The sequence below is a fragment of the Scyliorhinus torazame genome, chromosome 8 (genome assembly GCF_047496885.1).
Source record: "Scyliorhinus torazame isolate Kashiwa2021f chromosome 8, sScyTor2.1, whole genome shotgun sequence".
Lineage (NCBI taxonomy): Eukaryota > Metazoa > Chordata > Chondrichthyes > Carcharhiniformes > Scyliorhinidae > Scyliorhinus > Scyliorhinus torazame.
The window spans coordinates 66,962,264-66,979,966 of record NC_092714.1 but is presented as its reverse complement, the minus strand read 5'-3'; the positions used below and the strand labels follow the sequence as shown (position 1 = coordinate 66,979,966).

The 17,703-nt window shown below is 41.9% G+C and overlaps 1 protein-coding gene across 1 annotated transcript in view; it reads left to right on the top strand.

Moving 5' to 3' along the window:
- Nucleotides 1-17,703, top strand: part of man1a2 (mannosidase, alpha, class 1A, member 2) — a 180,856-nt gene that overhangs the window by 49,578 nt on the left and 113,575 nt on the right. The window contains 2 exon segments of the mRNA XM_072513775.1: nucleotides 13,682-13,937; nucleotides 16,585-16,681. Coding sequence (XP_072369876.1) covers nucleotides 13,682-13,937; nucleotides 16,585-16,681 — 353 coding nt within the window.

The window sequence follows — 17,703 nt, the reverse complement described above, 5'->3', positions numbered from 1 at the left end:
CCATGAACTCAATGTAACCTTTTAAATAAACATTGGATCCTTTAACACCCCTTACTTCAAAGAAAACCCCGAAAATAATACAACAGTAAATAATCCCTCAAAATGTTCCTTCAAACATCCAAAAGGCTTCAAACCTTCAAAACAGTAGCACACCAGGTCATAGAATATATATATTTTCTGTTGGATGGCAGAGATATAGCAGCTTGGTTGACTTCAGCTGCAACACCTTGCTTTTCTTCCTGCAGCTCTCTGGAAACACAGACATACCCAAGCTGCTTTCTCAAACTGAAACCGAAAGCAGAAGTGAGCTCCGTGACATCACTTAGTAATATGATCAGCTTCATCTGTTAAAGGTACATTTCTTCAGCATCCAATTCTTAAAGGCACTCTCACATGACACCTCCCCCTAAGAAAAAAAAATAAACCATCAACTTCAAGATGGTTTCATTTTTCACTTTTGCACCACCCACAAAGAAATGTACACAGTAAATATACCTTTCCCTTTTTAAACAAAACAACACACGCAAACAGGCATAATAATATAGTCCATCTTTCCCGTTCTTCTTCCTCCAACAGAAATCCTTCTCGATTGACAGTCTCCTTGAACAAAGTCTCTGCACGATCCATCCATTCCTCTACCCCTCGGCATTTCTCTTTAGAATCAGATACTTTTGTTCAATCTGACCACTGAGCCCCTTGCAATTCTCCAATAGAGGAGCATTGGTGATCACAGCTCTCAGGCAGTGAAATGCCTGTTGAAAGTCCCCCGTCCATGGAAATCTTTTACGTTTCTTCAGCAATTCCATCAGTGGAGCAACCACGCTACAAATCTTTTGCACAGAGGTTCGATCAAATTCTTTCATGCTACGAGATCGCATTATTTCCCTTCGTCTTGAGGGTATCAGAAACTCCTCAAGGAAAGTGATTTGGGCTTCTCCAAATTCACTTTCGGCTCGGTTTATCACCAAACCCGCCGCCAGAAGTCGATCGAAGAACTCCATACGATGTTTTAAATGTTCTTTCCATGTCTGGAAGTTGGAAATAAAAGCAGATTGTCCCACTTTCACAATGCAATCCTTCAAACGTGGGATAGGATAAGAGTCCGTTCTTGTAACTGCATTCACCTTTCGATAGACAGACCACACACAACTGTTGGGTACTGTCTGGTTTAGGTACCATCACTATGGGTGAGCTCCATTGGCAGCAACCCACTTCAATTATGCCCTTTTTAAGCATACTCTCAATCTCTCTGTTAACCTGTGCCAATGTTAAAGGATTAAGTCTATATGGATGTTTTTTTAGGGAACAGCATTTCCCACATCTACATCATGTATAGCCAGTACTTCCAAATTTATCTCTACAAACTTGCCCATGTGATATCAATAACTCTTTCAGGTCAGTTTGTTTTTCCACTGGAAGGTAACTTAACAATTCATCCCAATTTTTAAGAACATCCTCATTTTCCAATTTAATTTGAGGTATGTCAAATTCACAGTCATCTGGATTTGGTTTGTCACTTTGTGTTAGAATCATTAAAACCTCCTTTTTCTCTCCTTTCCTTTCAAAGTACCATTTAAGCATATTCACATGACACACTCAGTGAGTCTTCCTTCTATCTGGTGTTTTTACCACATAATTCACCTCACTTCATTTCCTTTCATACTGATACGGTCCACAAAACCTAGCTTTTAAAGGCTCACCTCCCACTGGTAACAACACTAAAACTTTACCCCACTGGCAAAACTACGAACTTTGGATTTCTTGTCCGCTACCTGTTTCATCCCATTTTGTGCAACTTTCAAATGTTGTCTAGCCAATTCACCTGCTCTATTTAATCGTTCCCTAAAATTTGACACGTAATCTAATAGTGCAATTTCCGATTTCTCACCCACCAATTTTTCCTTAATCAATTTAAGTGGTCCTCTTACCTCATGACCAAAAATTAGTTCAAAAGGACTAAATTTGGTAGACTCTTTCGGTGCATCCCTAATTGCAAACAATACGAATGGAATTCCTTTATCCCAATCCTCTGAATAATCTTGACAATACGCCCTTTAATGTCTGCCATCTTTCTAATGCTCCCTGCGGTTCTGGATGGTACGCAGTTGGTTTAAATTGTTTTATTCCTAAGCTATCCATAACTTCTTTGAATAACTTTGAAGTAAAATTTGATCTTTGATCCGATTGAATTTCTGTGGGTAGTCCATATCTAGTAAAGAATTTAAGTAACTCTTCCACAATCCTTTTAGCTGTAATATTACGTACTGGAATAGCCTCTGGAAACCTAGTAGACACATCCATTACAGTCAAAAGATATTGATTCCCACATTTTGTTTTTGGAAGCGGTCCTACACAATCAATTAGGACCCTTGTAAAAGGTTCCTCAAATGCTGGAATGGGTATTAAAGACGCTGGTTTTAGCACTGCTTGAGGTTTCCCTATCACTTGACATGTGTGACATGATTGACAAAATTTAACTACATCTTTATGTAGTCCAGGCCAATAAAAATGTTTCTGGATTTTAGCTTGAGTTTTCCTTATCCCCAAATGACCTCCCACTGGTACCTCATGTGCATCTCGCAACACTTCCTTTCTATACCCTACCGGCAATACCACTTGATGAACTTCTGCCCACTTTTCATCCGCCTGCATATGTACAGGTCTCCATTTTCTCATCAAGACATCACTTTTACGGTAATAACATTCTGGTATACTCTCAGATTCCTCTTCCGTATATGCTTTCTGATATATCCGTTTTATTTCTACATCTTTCTGTTCTAACTCCGCCAATTTTTCTGAACTAAAAATATCCGCCTCATCCTCCACCTGTTCTTGTTCTTTTTCAACCATCTGATCAAAAATCATTTCTGATAATTGCACTTCAACTTCATCTTCACTCTTTGATTTCTCCTCTTGTCTTAACCTGTGACTTTGTGACCTTGTTACTACACAATCTGGAAAAATCCCAGGATATTCGTCCTTCAACGCTTCAGTTGTCTGATTTTCCACTGGCTTATCAACCACAGTCGGCATCACTCCCACCTGCGCCCCAGCTATATCATTACCCAAGATAAACTGTATTCCTGGACAAGATAGTTTATCTATTACTCCTACTACTACTTCACTCTTTACTGGACTTTCCAACCTTACCTTATATAATGGAACACTACTCCTCTCACCCTGAATTCCACATATCACCACCTTTTCTGGCAACATTCTTCCCAAACTACATAATTCCTCATCTCTTACCATTAATGATTGACTAGCCCCTGTATCTCTTTAAATTGTGACTTCTTTACCTGCTCCTCCTGATACACATGAGTAAACTTTACCCACACAAGTAAATTCTTTAAAGACATCTGGCACCTTCTTAACAATTACTTCTTGAACAGGCTGTACAATCATTTGCACCTCCGTCGCTTCCCTTGGGCTTTCCTTTACCACTCTTAACAAATCCCACTGTATTATCCTGTTTTACCACATCAGCCTTCCCAGTGCTTTTCTTCAACCACCAACACTGTGACTTTACATGGCCTAGTTTATTACAGTGAAAACATTTGAAACTTTTCATCCCTTTTCCACCCTCCTGGATTTCTTTTTCAATCTGAGGTACATTCTCTTTATTGTCTCCCATCAGATCACCTTTACCTTTACCACTTGAGTATTTCTCAGGTCCCCAGTTTCTATCCCTCACCGGTTGGAACTGATGTCGGAAACCAATCTTTGATTTATGAACTAATTCATAATCATCTGCCATTTCTGCTGCTAATCTCGCAATTTTAACCCTCTGTTCTTCCACATGAGTTCTCACTACATCAGGAATTTAATTTTTAAAGTCCTCCACAAGTATAATTTTGCTGAGAGTTTCATACGTTTGGTCTATTTTGAAAGCCTTATCCACCTATCAAAATTACTCTGTTTGAGCCTTTCAATCTCCATGTTTGTTTGACCAAATTATTTCCTTAAATTTCTAAACCTTTGTCTGTAAGCTTCAGGCACTAGCTCATATGCACTTACGATGGATTTCTTCACTTCCTCATACGTTCCAGATACCTCCTCCGGTAGTGATGCAAACACTTGACTAGCCCTACCTACCAGCTTTGTTTGAATTAGTAATACCCACATGTCCTGTGGCCATTACATTTGTTTAGCTACCTTCTCAAATGAAATGAAAAAGGCGTCTACCTCCTCGTCAAACATTGGCAATGCTTGGACATATTTAAATAGATCCCCACCACGTCTTCGACTACGACGCTCTGTCTCATTATCCTCATCCATCTCCTCCGACTGTACGTGTCCCTTTGCGTCTGCCAATTTTAACTGATTTTCATGTTTCAGAGCCATTTTCCGAAGTTCAAACTCTCTCTTTTTCCCTTTCCTCTCTATCTCTTTCTTTGTTTCTTTCTTCTCTCTCCTTTTCTTTTTCCTCTCTATCTCTATCTCTTTCTTTTTCTTTCATTGCATATTCAAGCCGCTTTAATTATTTTTCATGTTGACGTTGCTTTACTTATTTTTCATGTTCAAATTGCTTAATCTGCAACTGGAGCTTTGCCATATCTAATGAGTCAGAATGTATCACAGGCATACGTAAATGCGCAGATACCGCGTTAAGTACCTCATCTTTTAGTATTTTCTAGGCAGTGTTAACTGCAATGCTTTTGCCAAACCTAACAGTCTGTTTTTAGTCTCTGTCCATAAGGTATCATGTGTCACCGTGTCCACCCCCAAAAACTTCTGAGCCTCCGAAAGAGCCATTGTTCACAACACTGTCCCCAATTAAACTAAAATACCACACCGGAAAAGCAATAATCCTTCACTGTCTTTAAGCTCACAAAAGCCAATCCAATAGATAGACTTTTATCCCAGACGAGCCCCCAGTTGTTATGGGAGAGGTGTTTTCAGAACGCCAAAATGTATCATGGAGTTCAACCAACCTCCCCCTTTAATGGATTGTTGCTTTTGAAGCACACTGCTTGTTCCCCAGGTGTGATATTTCAATTATGGGCACGTGGCTTTTAATACAAAAGAATGTTTATTCCATGAACTCAACGTAACCTTTTAAATAAACATTGGATCCTTTAACACCCCTTACTTCAAAGATAACCCCGAAAATAATACAACAGTAAATAATCCCTCAAAATGTTCCTTCAAACATCCAAAAGACTTCAAACCTTCAAAACAGTAACACACCAGGCCATAGAATATATATATTTTCTGTTGGATGGCAGAGATATATCAGCTTGGTTGACTTCAGCTCCAGCACCTTGCTTTTCTTCCTGAAGCTCTCTGGAAACACACAGGCACACCCAAGCTGCTTTCTCAAACTAAAACCAAAAGCAGAAGTGAGCTCAGCTCCCCCACTGTGACTTCACTTCAGTAATATGATCAGCTTCATCTGTTAAAGGTACATTTCTTCAGCATCCAATTCTTAAAGGCACTCTCACATGACACAACTCAGATGTTGGAGGATGCTAATTCCATCAGTTTACACAAATGATATCTGTGCTGGCTTGGCCGGGTTCACTGGATGTATGGTGGCTATATACTCAAAAACCTTCTTTACAGTGACTGGCCATTGGGTCAAGACTTGCTGGGCATCCACACCTCCACCACAAGGACACCTGCAAGCAAGATATAACGATAGCGATCAGTGACACGAACAACTAGGAGACAGTTGGTAATGGCCATGACCCTTGGAGACGCACTGGAAGGACATTGGAAGAGGTGAGCAGAAAGAGAAAGCTCACCTGGCCAAGAGAAAATGGAGGCCAGTGAATTGGCCACCTTCTCAGACCATTATCTTCCGCTACAGCAAATGTGGCAGAAAATGTTGGGGTGCTTGAGCCACATCAGGTGATGCTTTAATGAGTTGACTGCCATAGTGCAAACCATTGTTTTGAGATGGAAGGGTAGGCTGTTAATGAGCTAACATCTCATTACAATCACTTAAATTATGTTTGTTATGTTATCCAGATAAAGTAACGTGCCAATGAGAATATTGATACAATACCTCAAAGGGATGGGAAGGCCAGGTGTTCCATTCAGGGCTGGCTTCGAAGACCAGGGGGGTAGCAATTCTGATCAGTAAAGGTGTGGCATTCGTGGCTGGGAGAATTGTGGCAGATAAGGGGAGGCAGGTATATAATGGAGAGTGGAAAGTGGGAGGGGGTCCGGGTGGTGTTTGTGAACGTCTACGCTCCGAATTGGGATGATGTGGAATTTATGAGGTGCATGCTAGGCAAAATTCCAGACTTAGTCACACAACCTGATCATGGGGGGAGACTTTAACACAGTCATTGACCCCGAGCTGGACCGGTCGAAGTCCAGGACAGGGAAGCGACCGGCAGTGACTAAGAAACTGAAGGGTTTCATGGAGCAGATGGGAGTGGGGGTGGGGGGGGGGTGGATCCCTGGAGGTTCGCACGGCCGAGAGCGAAGGAGGTTTTTTTTCTGCCACGTTCATAAGGTTTATTCCCGCATAGACTTCTTTGTCTTGAGCAGGGCGTTAATCCCAAAGGTGGCGGGGACAGAATACTCAGCAATCACAGTCTCGGACCATGCCCCGCACTGGGTGGATTTGCGGCTTAGTGAGGAGAGAGGGCAGTGCCCACTCTGGAGACTGGATGTAGGGCTGCTGGTGGACGAAGAGGTTTGCGGGTGGATTAGCAGGAACATCCAGGATTACCTGGAAACAAACGATACGGGTGAGGTAGCAGCTGCAACAGTCTGGGAGGCTCTGAAGGCAGTTGTCAGAAGGGAGCTCATCTCAATTCGATCCCATAGGGAAAAGAGAGAAAGAGCGGAGAGGGAGAGATTGGTGGAGGAGATACTCCAAGTGGACAGGAGATACGCGGAGGCCCCTGAGGGAGCGGCGGAGTCTGCAGGCGGAGTTTGAACTGCTGACAACAGGGAAAGCGGTAGCACAGCTGAGGAAGGCAAGTGGGGCAGTCTATGAGTACAGGGAGAAAGCAAGTAGAATGCTGGCACACCAACTGCAAAAGAGGGAGGCGGCAAGGGAAATCGGGGGAGTAAAGAATAAGAAGAGTAACACGGCCTTGGATCCAGGGGGTGGTGAACGGAGTCTTTAAGGAGTTCTATAGTAAACTATACGAGTTAGAGCCCCCGACGGGAGCGGAAGGGATGAGGCAATTTTTGGACCAGTTGAGGTTTCCAAAGATGGAAGAGGACCTGGTGGAAGGGCTGGGGGCCCCGATTGAATTGGAGGAGCTTGTGAAGGGTATAGAGGGCATGCAATCAGGTAAAGCCCCGGGGCCGGACGGTTACCAGGTAGAATTCTATAAGAAATTTTCGGAAATATAGAGCCCACTCCAGATGAGGACCTTCAATGAGGCTAGAGAGAAAGGAACCCTCCCCCCAACAATGTCACAGGCCTTGATCTCACTCATTCTTAAACGATGGAAGGGCCCAGAACATTGCGGGTCATACAGGCCGATTTTGCTTTTAAACGTGGGTGCCAAATTGCTAGCTAAGATTCTGGCCACAAGAATTGTGGATTGCACCCCAGGGGTGATAGAGGAAGACCAGACTGGGTTTGTTAAAGGCAGACAACTCCATACAATGTCTGGAGACTTTTGAATATTATGATGCTCTCAGAGGGAGGGAGGCGGAGGTGGTAACAGCGATGGACGCAGAGAAAGCCTTTGATCGGGTGGAGTGGGAGTACCTGTGGGAAACGCTGGGGAGGTTCGGGTTTGGTGAGGGCTTTATTGGCTGTGTGAAATTGCTGTACCAGGCGCCTGTAGCAAATGTATGTACAAACCGACTGAGGTCGGGGTACTTTGAGCTTCACCGGGAACGAGGCAGGGGTGTCCCTTCTCCCCGTTACTATTTGCCCTAGCTATAGAACCACTAGCTGCGCTGACAGCCTCGAGGAACTGGCGGGGACTGGTTCGGGGGGGGGGCGGGGGGGGTGGAACATCGGGTCTCGCTATACTGTCATGAGAGAGTACTTTTAAGACATGGATGTTTAAGCAATGTACCTTTAAGAAAACAGTGATGTCAGAGAGTGGGTGGGGCTGAGGTCAGGTCAGCCATTTTGCAGTTTAGTTTTGCAGGTTTTTTAGTTTCAGTTTAACAAGCAGTGTGTCTGTGTGTTTCCAGAGAGCTGCAAGTTTTGAAAAGTGCTGGGTGTGTGTCTGTGTTTTGCAGTGAGCTGGATCTCTACCATGAAAGACTCTCTGAATCAGTTGGGTAATTTAAAGTAAAGTCTTTAACCTGATGTGATTCTGTTTAAAGGTGTTAAGTCTCTTGGAAGTTTGAAGGAACAGTTTAAGGAATTATTTACTGTTGCAATATTTTCTGAGTTATCTTTGAAGTAAGGGGTGTTAAGAGATCCAATGTTTATTTAAGATGTTAAGTTGAGTTCATGGAATAAACCGTGTTTTGTGTTTAAAAACCCACGTGTCCATAATTGAAATACCACACCTAGGGAACAAGCCGCGTACTCGGGGAAAAGCAACAAATCCATTAAAGGGAGAGGTTATGGGAACTCACATGGGTCCTAGTTATGCCTCCTTTTTGTGGGATATATGGAACATTTCTTGTTCGAGTTCTACTCTAGCCCCCTCACTCCTTTTTTACCAATGCATTGACTATTGCATCGGTGCTGTTTCCTGGTCTTGATTTAATCTGGAAAAACTCAGCAACTTTGCTTCAATTCTGCAGCCTTCCCTCCCATTCACATGGTCCATCTCGCTCCTTCCCGTCTTTTCTCAGGTTTTCTATCCTTATTTCTGAGGATAGCCTGTCAGCCAGTATCTGCTAAAGATTCATTCTCACAGCTATGTTGATTGCACTTTCTTCGAACTGGCTTCCTTTATAGAAGCTCTATTCCATTCTCCCAGTTTCTTTCTCTGTTGTATCTGTTTTGATGGTGCCATTTTCCATACCTATGCTTGTTATTTTCCCTCAACCAAGAATTTTCATCACTCCCAGATAAGGCTCCCCTTGTCCTCATTTTCCACCTCACCATCCTCCACATTGAATCACATTCTTGGCTGTGATAGTGTGGGACTCTTATTTTACCTTCTAATAAGAATTGGTAATCCGGTTGGTGGGAGGTGTCAAAAATATGATCGAGGAGTACAGTGAAATTAGGAAGAAACTTAAACATGGAATTAGGAGGGCTAGGGCGGCACTGTAGCACAGTGGTTAGCACTGTTGCTTCACAGCACCAGGGTCCCAGGTTTGATTCCTGGCTTGGATCACTGTCTGTGTGGAGTTTGCACGTTCTCCCCGTGTCTGCGTGCGTTTCCTCCGGGTGCTCCGGTTTCTTCCCACAAGTCCTGAACGACATGAATGTTAGATGAATTGAACATTCTGAATTCTCCCTCGGTGTACCCGAACAGGTGCGGAGTGTGGCGACTAGGGGATTTTCACAGTAACTTCATTGCAGTGTTCTTGTAAGCCTACTTGTGACAATAATGAAGATTACTATTATTAAGAAAAGGGGCCATGAAATGTCTTTAGCAAACAGGGTCAAGGAGAATCCCAAGGATTTTTATGCATATATGAGCAAGAGGGTAGCAAGAGAAAGAGTAGGCCCACTCCAGGGCAGTGGAGGGAAGTTATGCGTGGAACGACAACAAGTGGGTGAAATCCTTAATGAGTACTTTGTATCGGTATTCACCAGGGAGAAGGACATGACGGATGTTGAGGTCAGGGATAGGTGTGTGAACGATCTTGAGAACGTCAATATACCAAAGGAGGAAGTGTTGAGTATTCTAAATTGCATTAAGGTAGACAAGTCCCTGGGGCCAGATTGGATCTATCCCAGGTTGCTGCGGGAGCCAGGGGGGGAGAAATATCTGGGGCCTTAACAGATACTTTCACATCCTCTTTGATCACAGCTGAGGTTCCAGAGGACTGGAGAATAGCCAATGTTATTCCCTTGTTTAAGGAAGGAAGCAGGGATAATGCAGCATATTATAGGTCGGTGAGCCTGACATCAGTGGCGGGGAAGCTTTTGGAAAAGATACTGAAATATGCACATTTGGAGAAAAATGGACTAGTTTTGTATGGAGACGGTCATGTCTCACCAAATTGATTGAGTTTTTGAAGAGGTGACAAAGAAAATTGATGAGGGAAAGGCTGTGGATGTAGTTCATATGGACTTTAGTAAGGTATTTGACAGTGTCCCACATGGCAGACTGGTACAAAAACTAAAATCACATGGGATTCGGGGTGGGCTGGCTAGATAGATACAGAACTGGCTTGATTATAGAAGAGAGTTGCGGTGGAAGGGTGTTTTTCAGAATGGAGATCTGCAGCTAGTGGTGTTCTGCAGGGATCAGTGCTAGGACCTCTGTTGTTTGTAGGGTATATATAAATGATCTGGAGGAAAATGTGGGCGGTCTGATCAGTAAGTTTGCGGATGACACGAAGATTGGCGGAACTGCTGATAGTGCCGAGGATTGTCAGAGGATACAACAGGATATAGATAGATTGGCGACTTGGGCACAGAAATGGCAGATGGCGTTTCACCCTGACAAATGTGAGGTGATATGTTTTGGAGGATCAAATCTAGGATGAATTATACTGTAAGTTGCAAAACCTTAGGAACATTAACATACAATTCCCTAAAAGTGGCAACACAGGTGGCTAAGGTGGTTGGAAAAGGCATATGGCATGCTTGCCTTCATCAGCCGGGGCATTAAGTACAGGAGTTGGGAAATCATGTTGCAACTATATGAAACCTTGGTTAGGCCGCATTTGGAATATTGCGTGCAGTTTTGGTCACCACATTATCAGAAGGATGTGGAAGATTTGGAGAGAGTGCAAAGAAGGTTCACCAGGATGTTGCCTGGTCTCGAGGGTGTTGGCTATGAGGAGAGGTTAAATAAACTAGGATTGTTTTCACTAGAAAGACGGAGGCTGGTCTACAAAATTATCCGAGGCATAGATAGGGTGCATGGTAGGAGGTTTTTTCCAAGGGTGGTAGTGTCAATTACACGGGGGCACAGGTTTAAGGGAAATGTGCAGGGTAAGTTTTTCAGAGTGGTGGGAACCTGGAAGGTGCTGCCAGAGGATGTGGTGGAAGCAGGCATATTTGTAACATTTAAGAGGCATCTGGATGGGTACATGAATAGGGAGGAAATAGAGCGATACATACCGAGTAAGGGCAGAAGGTTTTGTTTTTAGTTAGGGTATCATGATCGGCACAGGCTTGGAGGGCCGAAGGGCCTGTTCCTGTACTGAACTGTTCTTTGTTCTTCATTATTGTTAATTACGCTCTTGAATGCACTTGAATAAGAACTGAATAAAAACATGGAAAAGGAATATCAAACAATACATAAAGTCAAGCACATGGCAAAAAGCATAAGGCACAAAAGGAAATCACTTGACCACAAACAAACAGATAGATGATTCAAGAATTCAAGGACAAAGACCTTGACCACGCAGTCCTACTTTTAAGGGAATTCTTATCATAGAATTTACAGTGCAGAAGGAAGCCATTCGGCCCATCTAGTCTGTGCCGCCCCTGGGAAAGAGCACCCTACCCAAGCCCACACCTCCACCCTATCCCTGTAACCCCACCCAACCTTTTGGACACCAAGGGCAATTTAGCAGTGCCAATCCACCTAACCTGTACATCTTTGGACTGTGGGAGGAAACCGGAGCACCCTGAGGAAACCCACGCAGACACGGGGAGAACGTGCAGACGCTGCACAGACAGTGACCCAAGCCAGGAATCGAACCGGGGACCCTGGAGCTGTGAAGCAACTGTGTTAACCACTGTGCTACCATGCTGCCCTATCTCTGGTTTAACCCGTCATTTACTTTCATTGGTTTCTAATTTTCAGCTGAGACCTCTTGGTTTGTTCAAATGAATGTCTGTTACTTAGAAGATGATTTGTTACTCAAACTTTGGACATTATTTAAGATTGACTGGTGCCTATCAAAACTAGCTTAGTGTCTGCATGTGCAGTCTTTGGAAGATTACTGGCTATGTTTTTCACACTTTGCTATGTTTCGCAGCTTGGCAGAGACCTTACTGGAACAGATTAGTTGATTAGACAGAACAATACGTTCTTAGTGCTGAGTACACTGGTTAATTCAATATATGAGACAATGACTGAGTTCCCACAATCAAGCCATTTTTAATATTTTCGCCTCTTTGCGACATGCAGTCAACCAGCACCTATATGAATAAAACTAGACTCCTATCAGATAGCACTACCAAGTATATATTCTCTCCTCCCACCATTCCAGAGGCATGATTTCCTCCACACTTTGATTATCTTTCATACCTTCCCATCCAAACACAGGAGATGCAAAGCAGACCTTTTCCACTGTTTGGTTGCCCTCTATTTTGATTTCCCTCTGTACACACCTACCGGGTGAAGCAGCGATTTGCTTGCGCTTCTTTCATTTCAGTGTACTGTATTTGCTGCTGACCATTTTGGTCTTCTCTACATTGTGGGGACCAAACACAGATTGCTGATGGCTTTGTGGTGCATCTTCGTTTTGGTCACAAATATGACATTGCGCTTCCAGGTGCATGTCATTTTAATTCTCCGCCCTGTTCTCTTTATTCTCTGTTGTTGACTGTCTATATTATTCTAATGAAGCTGATTAGAAGCTCAAGGAATAGCGCCTCACCTTCAGTTAGACACTTTGCAGCCTTCTGAACTCAGCATTGAATTCAACAATTTCAGATCAGGACCACTGCATCCATTTTTTTTCCCCCAGAAAGCAGCTGTTGGAAATGATTCTGCTGTTGTTTGGCACAGGTGGGAATGTGAAGTTGGAGCTCAGATCAAATTAGATATGATCTTGTTGAATGATGAAGCAGGCTTGAGTGGTCAAATGGCCTACTTCTGCTCCTTGCTTATGTTTGTATTGACATCTCTTCTGGACCCATTTTTTGTTTCTTTACTTGAATCTTACTGTGAAAGAGAATTCAGAGAAGCTGAGAAAGGAAACAAACAGACATAAACCTTTGTGAGCTCAGCCTCATTTTGGGATTATTTCTGGGAGAATTGAATGTCTACTTAATGGGCCATGTAAAGTAGATCTGTGAAGTTTGTTTTTGGTTGTGTTAAAAGGAAAAGATGAATGTTCTGTTTTGTGGTTTAAAGTATAAATTGCCTACAAAGGTAGTTTTTAGTTGATAGTTTTTTCAATCTTTTGTCACAGTAGTAGTCTTAAAACTTGAAATCTTGTCATGTCATTCTTTCAGGTATTAACTGGAAGTTTGAATTTCTTTTTAAAAGTTGTCAGTCTCTACAGAGATTGTAATGACTTAAACTTGAAATGTTAACTCTGTTCCTCTCCCCTCAGGTGCAGCCAGACACTGAGTACTTGCAATATTTTCTGGTTCCATCTTGTGTATATCGCTATATTTATATTTGTTTAGAGAATCAAGTTTTGCTCATTAGATTGTTTTTTTTTGTGGAAAATATGGTAAAATGTCTGGTTCAAGACTAAAACCTAGTGATAAAGTAGAATTTTGGTCCCTCGTGAACACTGTGACCTAAATTAATAATTACTGCAACAATTATCTCTACTATTGAAATCTTTTTTTTTGAATATAGCAATCTATATTTATTTCAGATTATTATCTGTAAATGACAGCAAGGCTACACTTCATTTTTGTTTAACCATTGTACTGTTAATAGATCTATTACTGACAATATGATGTTTTCACTGTGTTCCTCAGAGAAGAAGAGGAGCAGCTTCGTAAAATGATTAGGGCAGATCATGAGAGGGCCCTGGAAGAGGCAAAGGAAAAACTGAAAAAATCCAAAGATCAAATCCGAGCTGAGATTCAGACAGAGAAAAATCGAGTGGCCCAAGATATGAAAAAAAGAGAAGGCAAACAACTACCACATGTACCTATCCCGAAACTGGTAGGAATCAATAATGGGGACCCAGGTGATCCAGACACCAGACAGAAACAAGAGAAGATTAAAGAGGTATGTGAGAAGCATGAACAAGTACATTGTTTAAATTCAGATGGTGGTAGCTTTAATCAGTTTCCTTCTAAACATATGGCATCTCTTATGTTTACCTGAGGATGGTGGTCAACTGGATTCTGCACACGCCGAGGGCCAGCACATGCAAACTATTATTCACAGGATGAATGGTGTCAGTTGTGTCTCCGTTGGAAACACACTCCTCTGAGTCTGAGGTACATGGGTATGCACTCCACCCTAGAGACTTGAGCCAATAATTTGGGCATAACCCAGAACAGTAGTGAGGGAGTGCTTGTTTCATAGGTGTTTTCTTTCTGAATTGGTAAATCAAGGCCCCATCAATTGGATGTAAAACATTCCATGGCTTTATTCAAAGAGCAGAGGAGTTCGCCCAAATGTCTTGGCCAATAGTCCCTCAACCAACATCATTAAAACAGATTTGTGCCAGAATTTACTGTTGCCAGTGACCCTGCTTATTTAATTTCCATGACTATTCACACTGGAAATTCAAGTAATTTAGAGTTAAAAATGTTGTGGTGCCCTCTAGCGGAAGAATCTGTATGACTCATTGATTGTTTTGTTCCTGTTTGGTTTATATTAGTAAAAATTGATCTGTTGATTGTAGACAAAGTCACACAGTCTGGTGGTCATTGTCTGAAGACTAGGGGAGCTCTTATAACATGAGTGTATTTTTTAACATAAATGTTTTATGGGCGCAGCAAGGGTTCTTTTATGGAAATGTTCCTTTGTGTAGCTCATGAGAGAAATATCTAATGCAGCCTATAGAAAAAGAGCAATGTTTGAATTGATTATGCATATTTCTATAATTTAAATTTAATTTAAATACTATCAATAGTGTAAGGTCCACACAGTTATTATGTAAAATGACTGAAAATGAGAAAATTGGGTGGCATGGTAGCACAGTGGCTAGCACTGTTGCTTCACAGCGCCAGGGTCCCAGGTTCGATTCCCAGCTTGGGTCACTGTGCGGAATCTGCATGTTTCTGTGTCTGTGTGGGTTTCCTCCAGATGCTCCGGTTTCCTCCCACAAGTCCCGAAAGACGTGCTGTTAGGTAATTTGGACGTTCTGAATTCTCCCTCCGTGTACCTGAACAGGCGCCATAATGTGGCGCCTCGGGGCTTTTCACAGTAACTTTGTTGCATTGTTAATGTAAGCCTACTTGTGACAATTAAGATTATTTTTAAAAACAAAATGAAAAGATATTTACAATAGTTAGAAAATATACAAATTTCTTTTAAATTTTAATATTTTACATTCCTGAGAAAATACTCTTGACATTACGAACAATCTGCAGCAAACAGGCTATTTGCTTCACAAAGTTTTATATTCATATTTCAGTCATACAATACAGATATTGTAGTCATTAAGCAGTAAATATTGCCACCAATGTTGGGTGTAGGAAATGTCATACATAGAAGAGCTGCCAAAATGCCTGTTCGGCTTCTTTCCATTCTCTCTCATCTCCTTAAGGAAACATGCAATGAACAAAATTTTAATATAAGGTTTTGGAAGTGAAGGGCAAAGGGCACAGAATTTCCCAGTGACATCTAGCAATGGTGTTATGTTGTTGTCAGAATGGGTGCTGAGTATTCACTTGTATTAGTTTTTAAACAAAGACATCATGCCACTGCTTGTTTTCAGTATCTGCCCTCCTAGTCATGTGAGACAGTTCAATTGGTTGGATGACTGAGTACAATTGAGATAAAGCTGGAATTAAAATCTGAATCTATCTCTGTAGTGTTGGAGTGCCCTGATGCTAAACCTGTTAATGTTATTGCAATGTTTAATGCAACTTTGTTCAGTTACAGACATTTAAAAAATAAAAATAAATCAAAAGTGGATTAGAAATTCATGCAAACTCTACATAAGAACAGGACGGCAGGTGGTGCAGTGGTTAGTACTGGGACTACGGCGCTAAAGACCCAGGTTCGAATCCTGTCCTGGGTCACTGTCCGTGTGGAGTTTGCACATTCTCCCCATGTCACCCCCACAGCCCAAAAGATATTCAGGTTAGGTGGATTGGCCATGCTAAATTGCCTTTAATTGGAAAAAAAAATTAATTGGGTAAATTAAATTTATAAAAATAAAACTCTTACATAAGAACATAAATTGGAGCAATTAGCTTTCAAAATACATGGGGGTGTTGAGAGCGAATTTGCCAGCAAACCCCAAAAGACCAGCAATAAATTCAATCATCGGGTGACTGGTGCAAGGAAGAGTTGAGACATAATTTGTGATGGGAGGAGTAGAAAGGGCAGGAGACCCAGGTCCAAATGGACCTGGGTTAATTCTGTGACAGACTAGTGGCGCTCGCAGTAAGCGTGGAGGCTTTATCTCCTTTTGCACCTTGACTGAAATCCTTGCTTTCAGTCTGACTTCCAATCTATCCCCTCTCCCTCTTGAAGCAATGCATGGCGGGATTTCTTAAGGTCCACAGAGATCCCCCGCTTCTATCCAACCCAAAAATGTATACCATACTCGAGGTGCAGTCTCATCAATGTCTTTGGAGTCACTTGGTGTTGAAATTTAAAATTGTTGGGTTATAATTTTAGAAATTTGTTTTATTCACTTTAATTGCAGAACAATTATAAAATTAGGTGAAGAATTAATTTTATCCTGTTGCAGATGATGAAGCATGCTTGGGGCAACTATAGACAGTATGCTTGGGGGCACAATGAGTTAAAACCACTTTCCAGGAAGGGCCATACCACCAATATATTTGGTAAGTATCTGGATATTTATTTATTCAACTGTAGCTTGCATTTCCCATGCTATCCTTTTGCCATTGGAAATTTGGAAAATGTGATGTCTTGCTTTTAGTTCGAGCGCTTTAGAGACCAATTCCAATGCGCTTTATAAAAGCAAATTACTGTGGATGCTGGAAATTTGAAATGCAAACCGAAAATGCTGGAAATACTCAACAGTCAAGTAGCATCTGCAGAGAGGGAATTAGTTAGTGTTGCATCATCAATAGGTCATCAACCTGAAACATTAGCTTTCTCCACAAATGCTGCCTAACCCCCTGAGTATTTCAGCATTTACCATCTTCAGTTGAAGTGTGCTTTACTTAATTGTGAATATGATGTGATTATTAAATATTATAAACTAGTTTATTTACAAGATGAGCATCATTTAAGGATGGAGGGCGAAGTAAGATAACTGCAGACCTGCTAGTTTAGTGTAATTTGTGGAGGAGCTACTAATTATTAGCAGAAATGGGAGCATACAGAATTGGAGGACACCTTGTGACGTAGGCCAGTAAGTTGTTGGGAGGTAGGACGTAAAAGAAGAACAATGTAGTTCTGGTAACTGTATTAAAGGAAGTATGTTACCATAGAGAAGCGTACTGTACAGAAGAAGATTTTGCAAGGAATGAGGAACTGGCCATTAGGAAAGATTGGATAGTCTGAGTTTGTTTTCTATGGAACAAAAGAGACTTGAGGGAAGATTGAAATTTGTAAAATAATGAGGGGCCGACATGGTGGGCTAGGAAGGACTTATTTCCATTAGCAGAGACTTCAATAACCAAAGGAAACAAATTCAAAGTAATTGCTGAGGGCTGTGTTAAACATCACACAGGTGTGTTAAACATCAAGTTGGCAAGCTTAAATATATCAAGGTGTTATGGGCCAGCGTTTAGAGAACGCCAAAGTGTATCATGGAGTTCACATGACCCACAACTTTTAATAGATTGTGGTACGGGAAGCACACGGCCCACTCTACAGGTGTGGTACAGCAGAAATG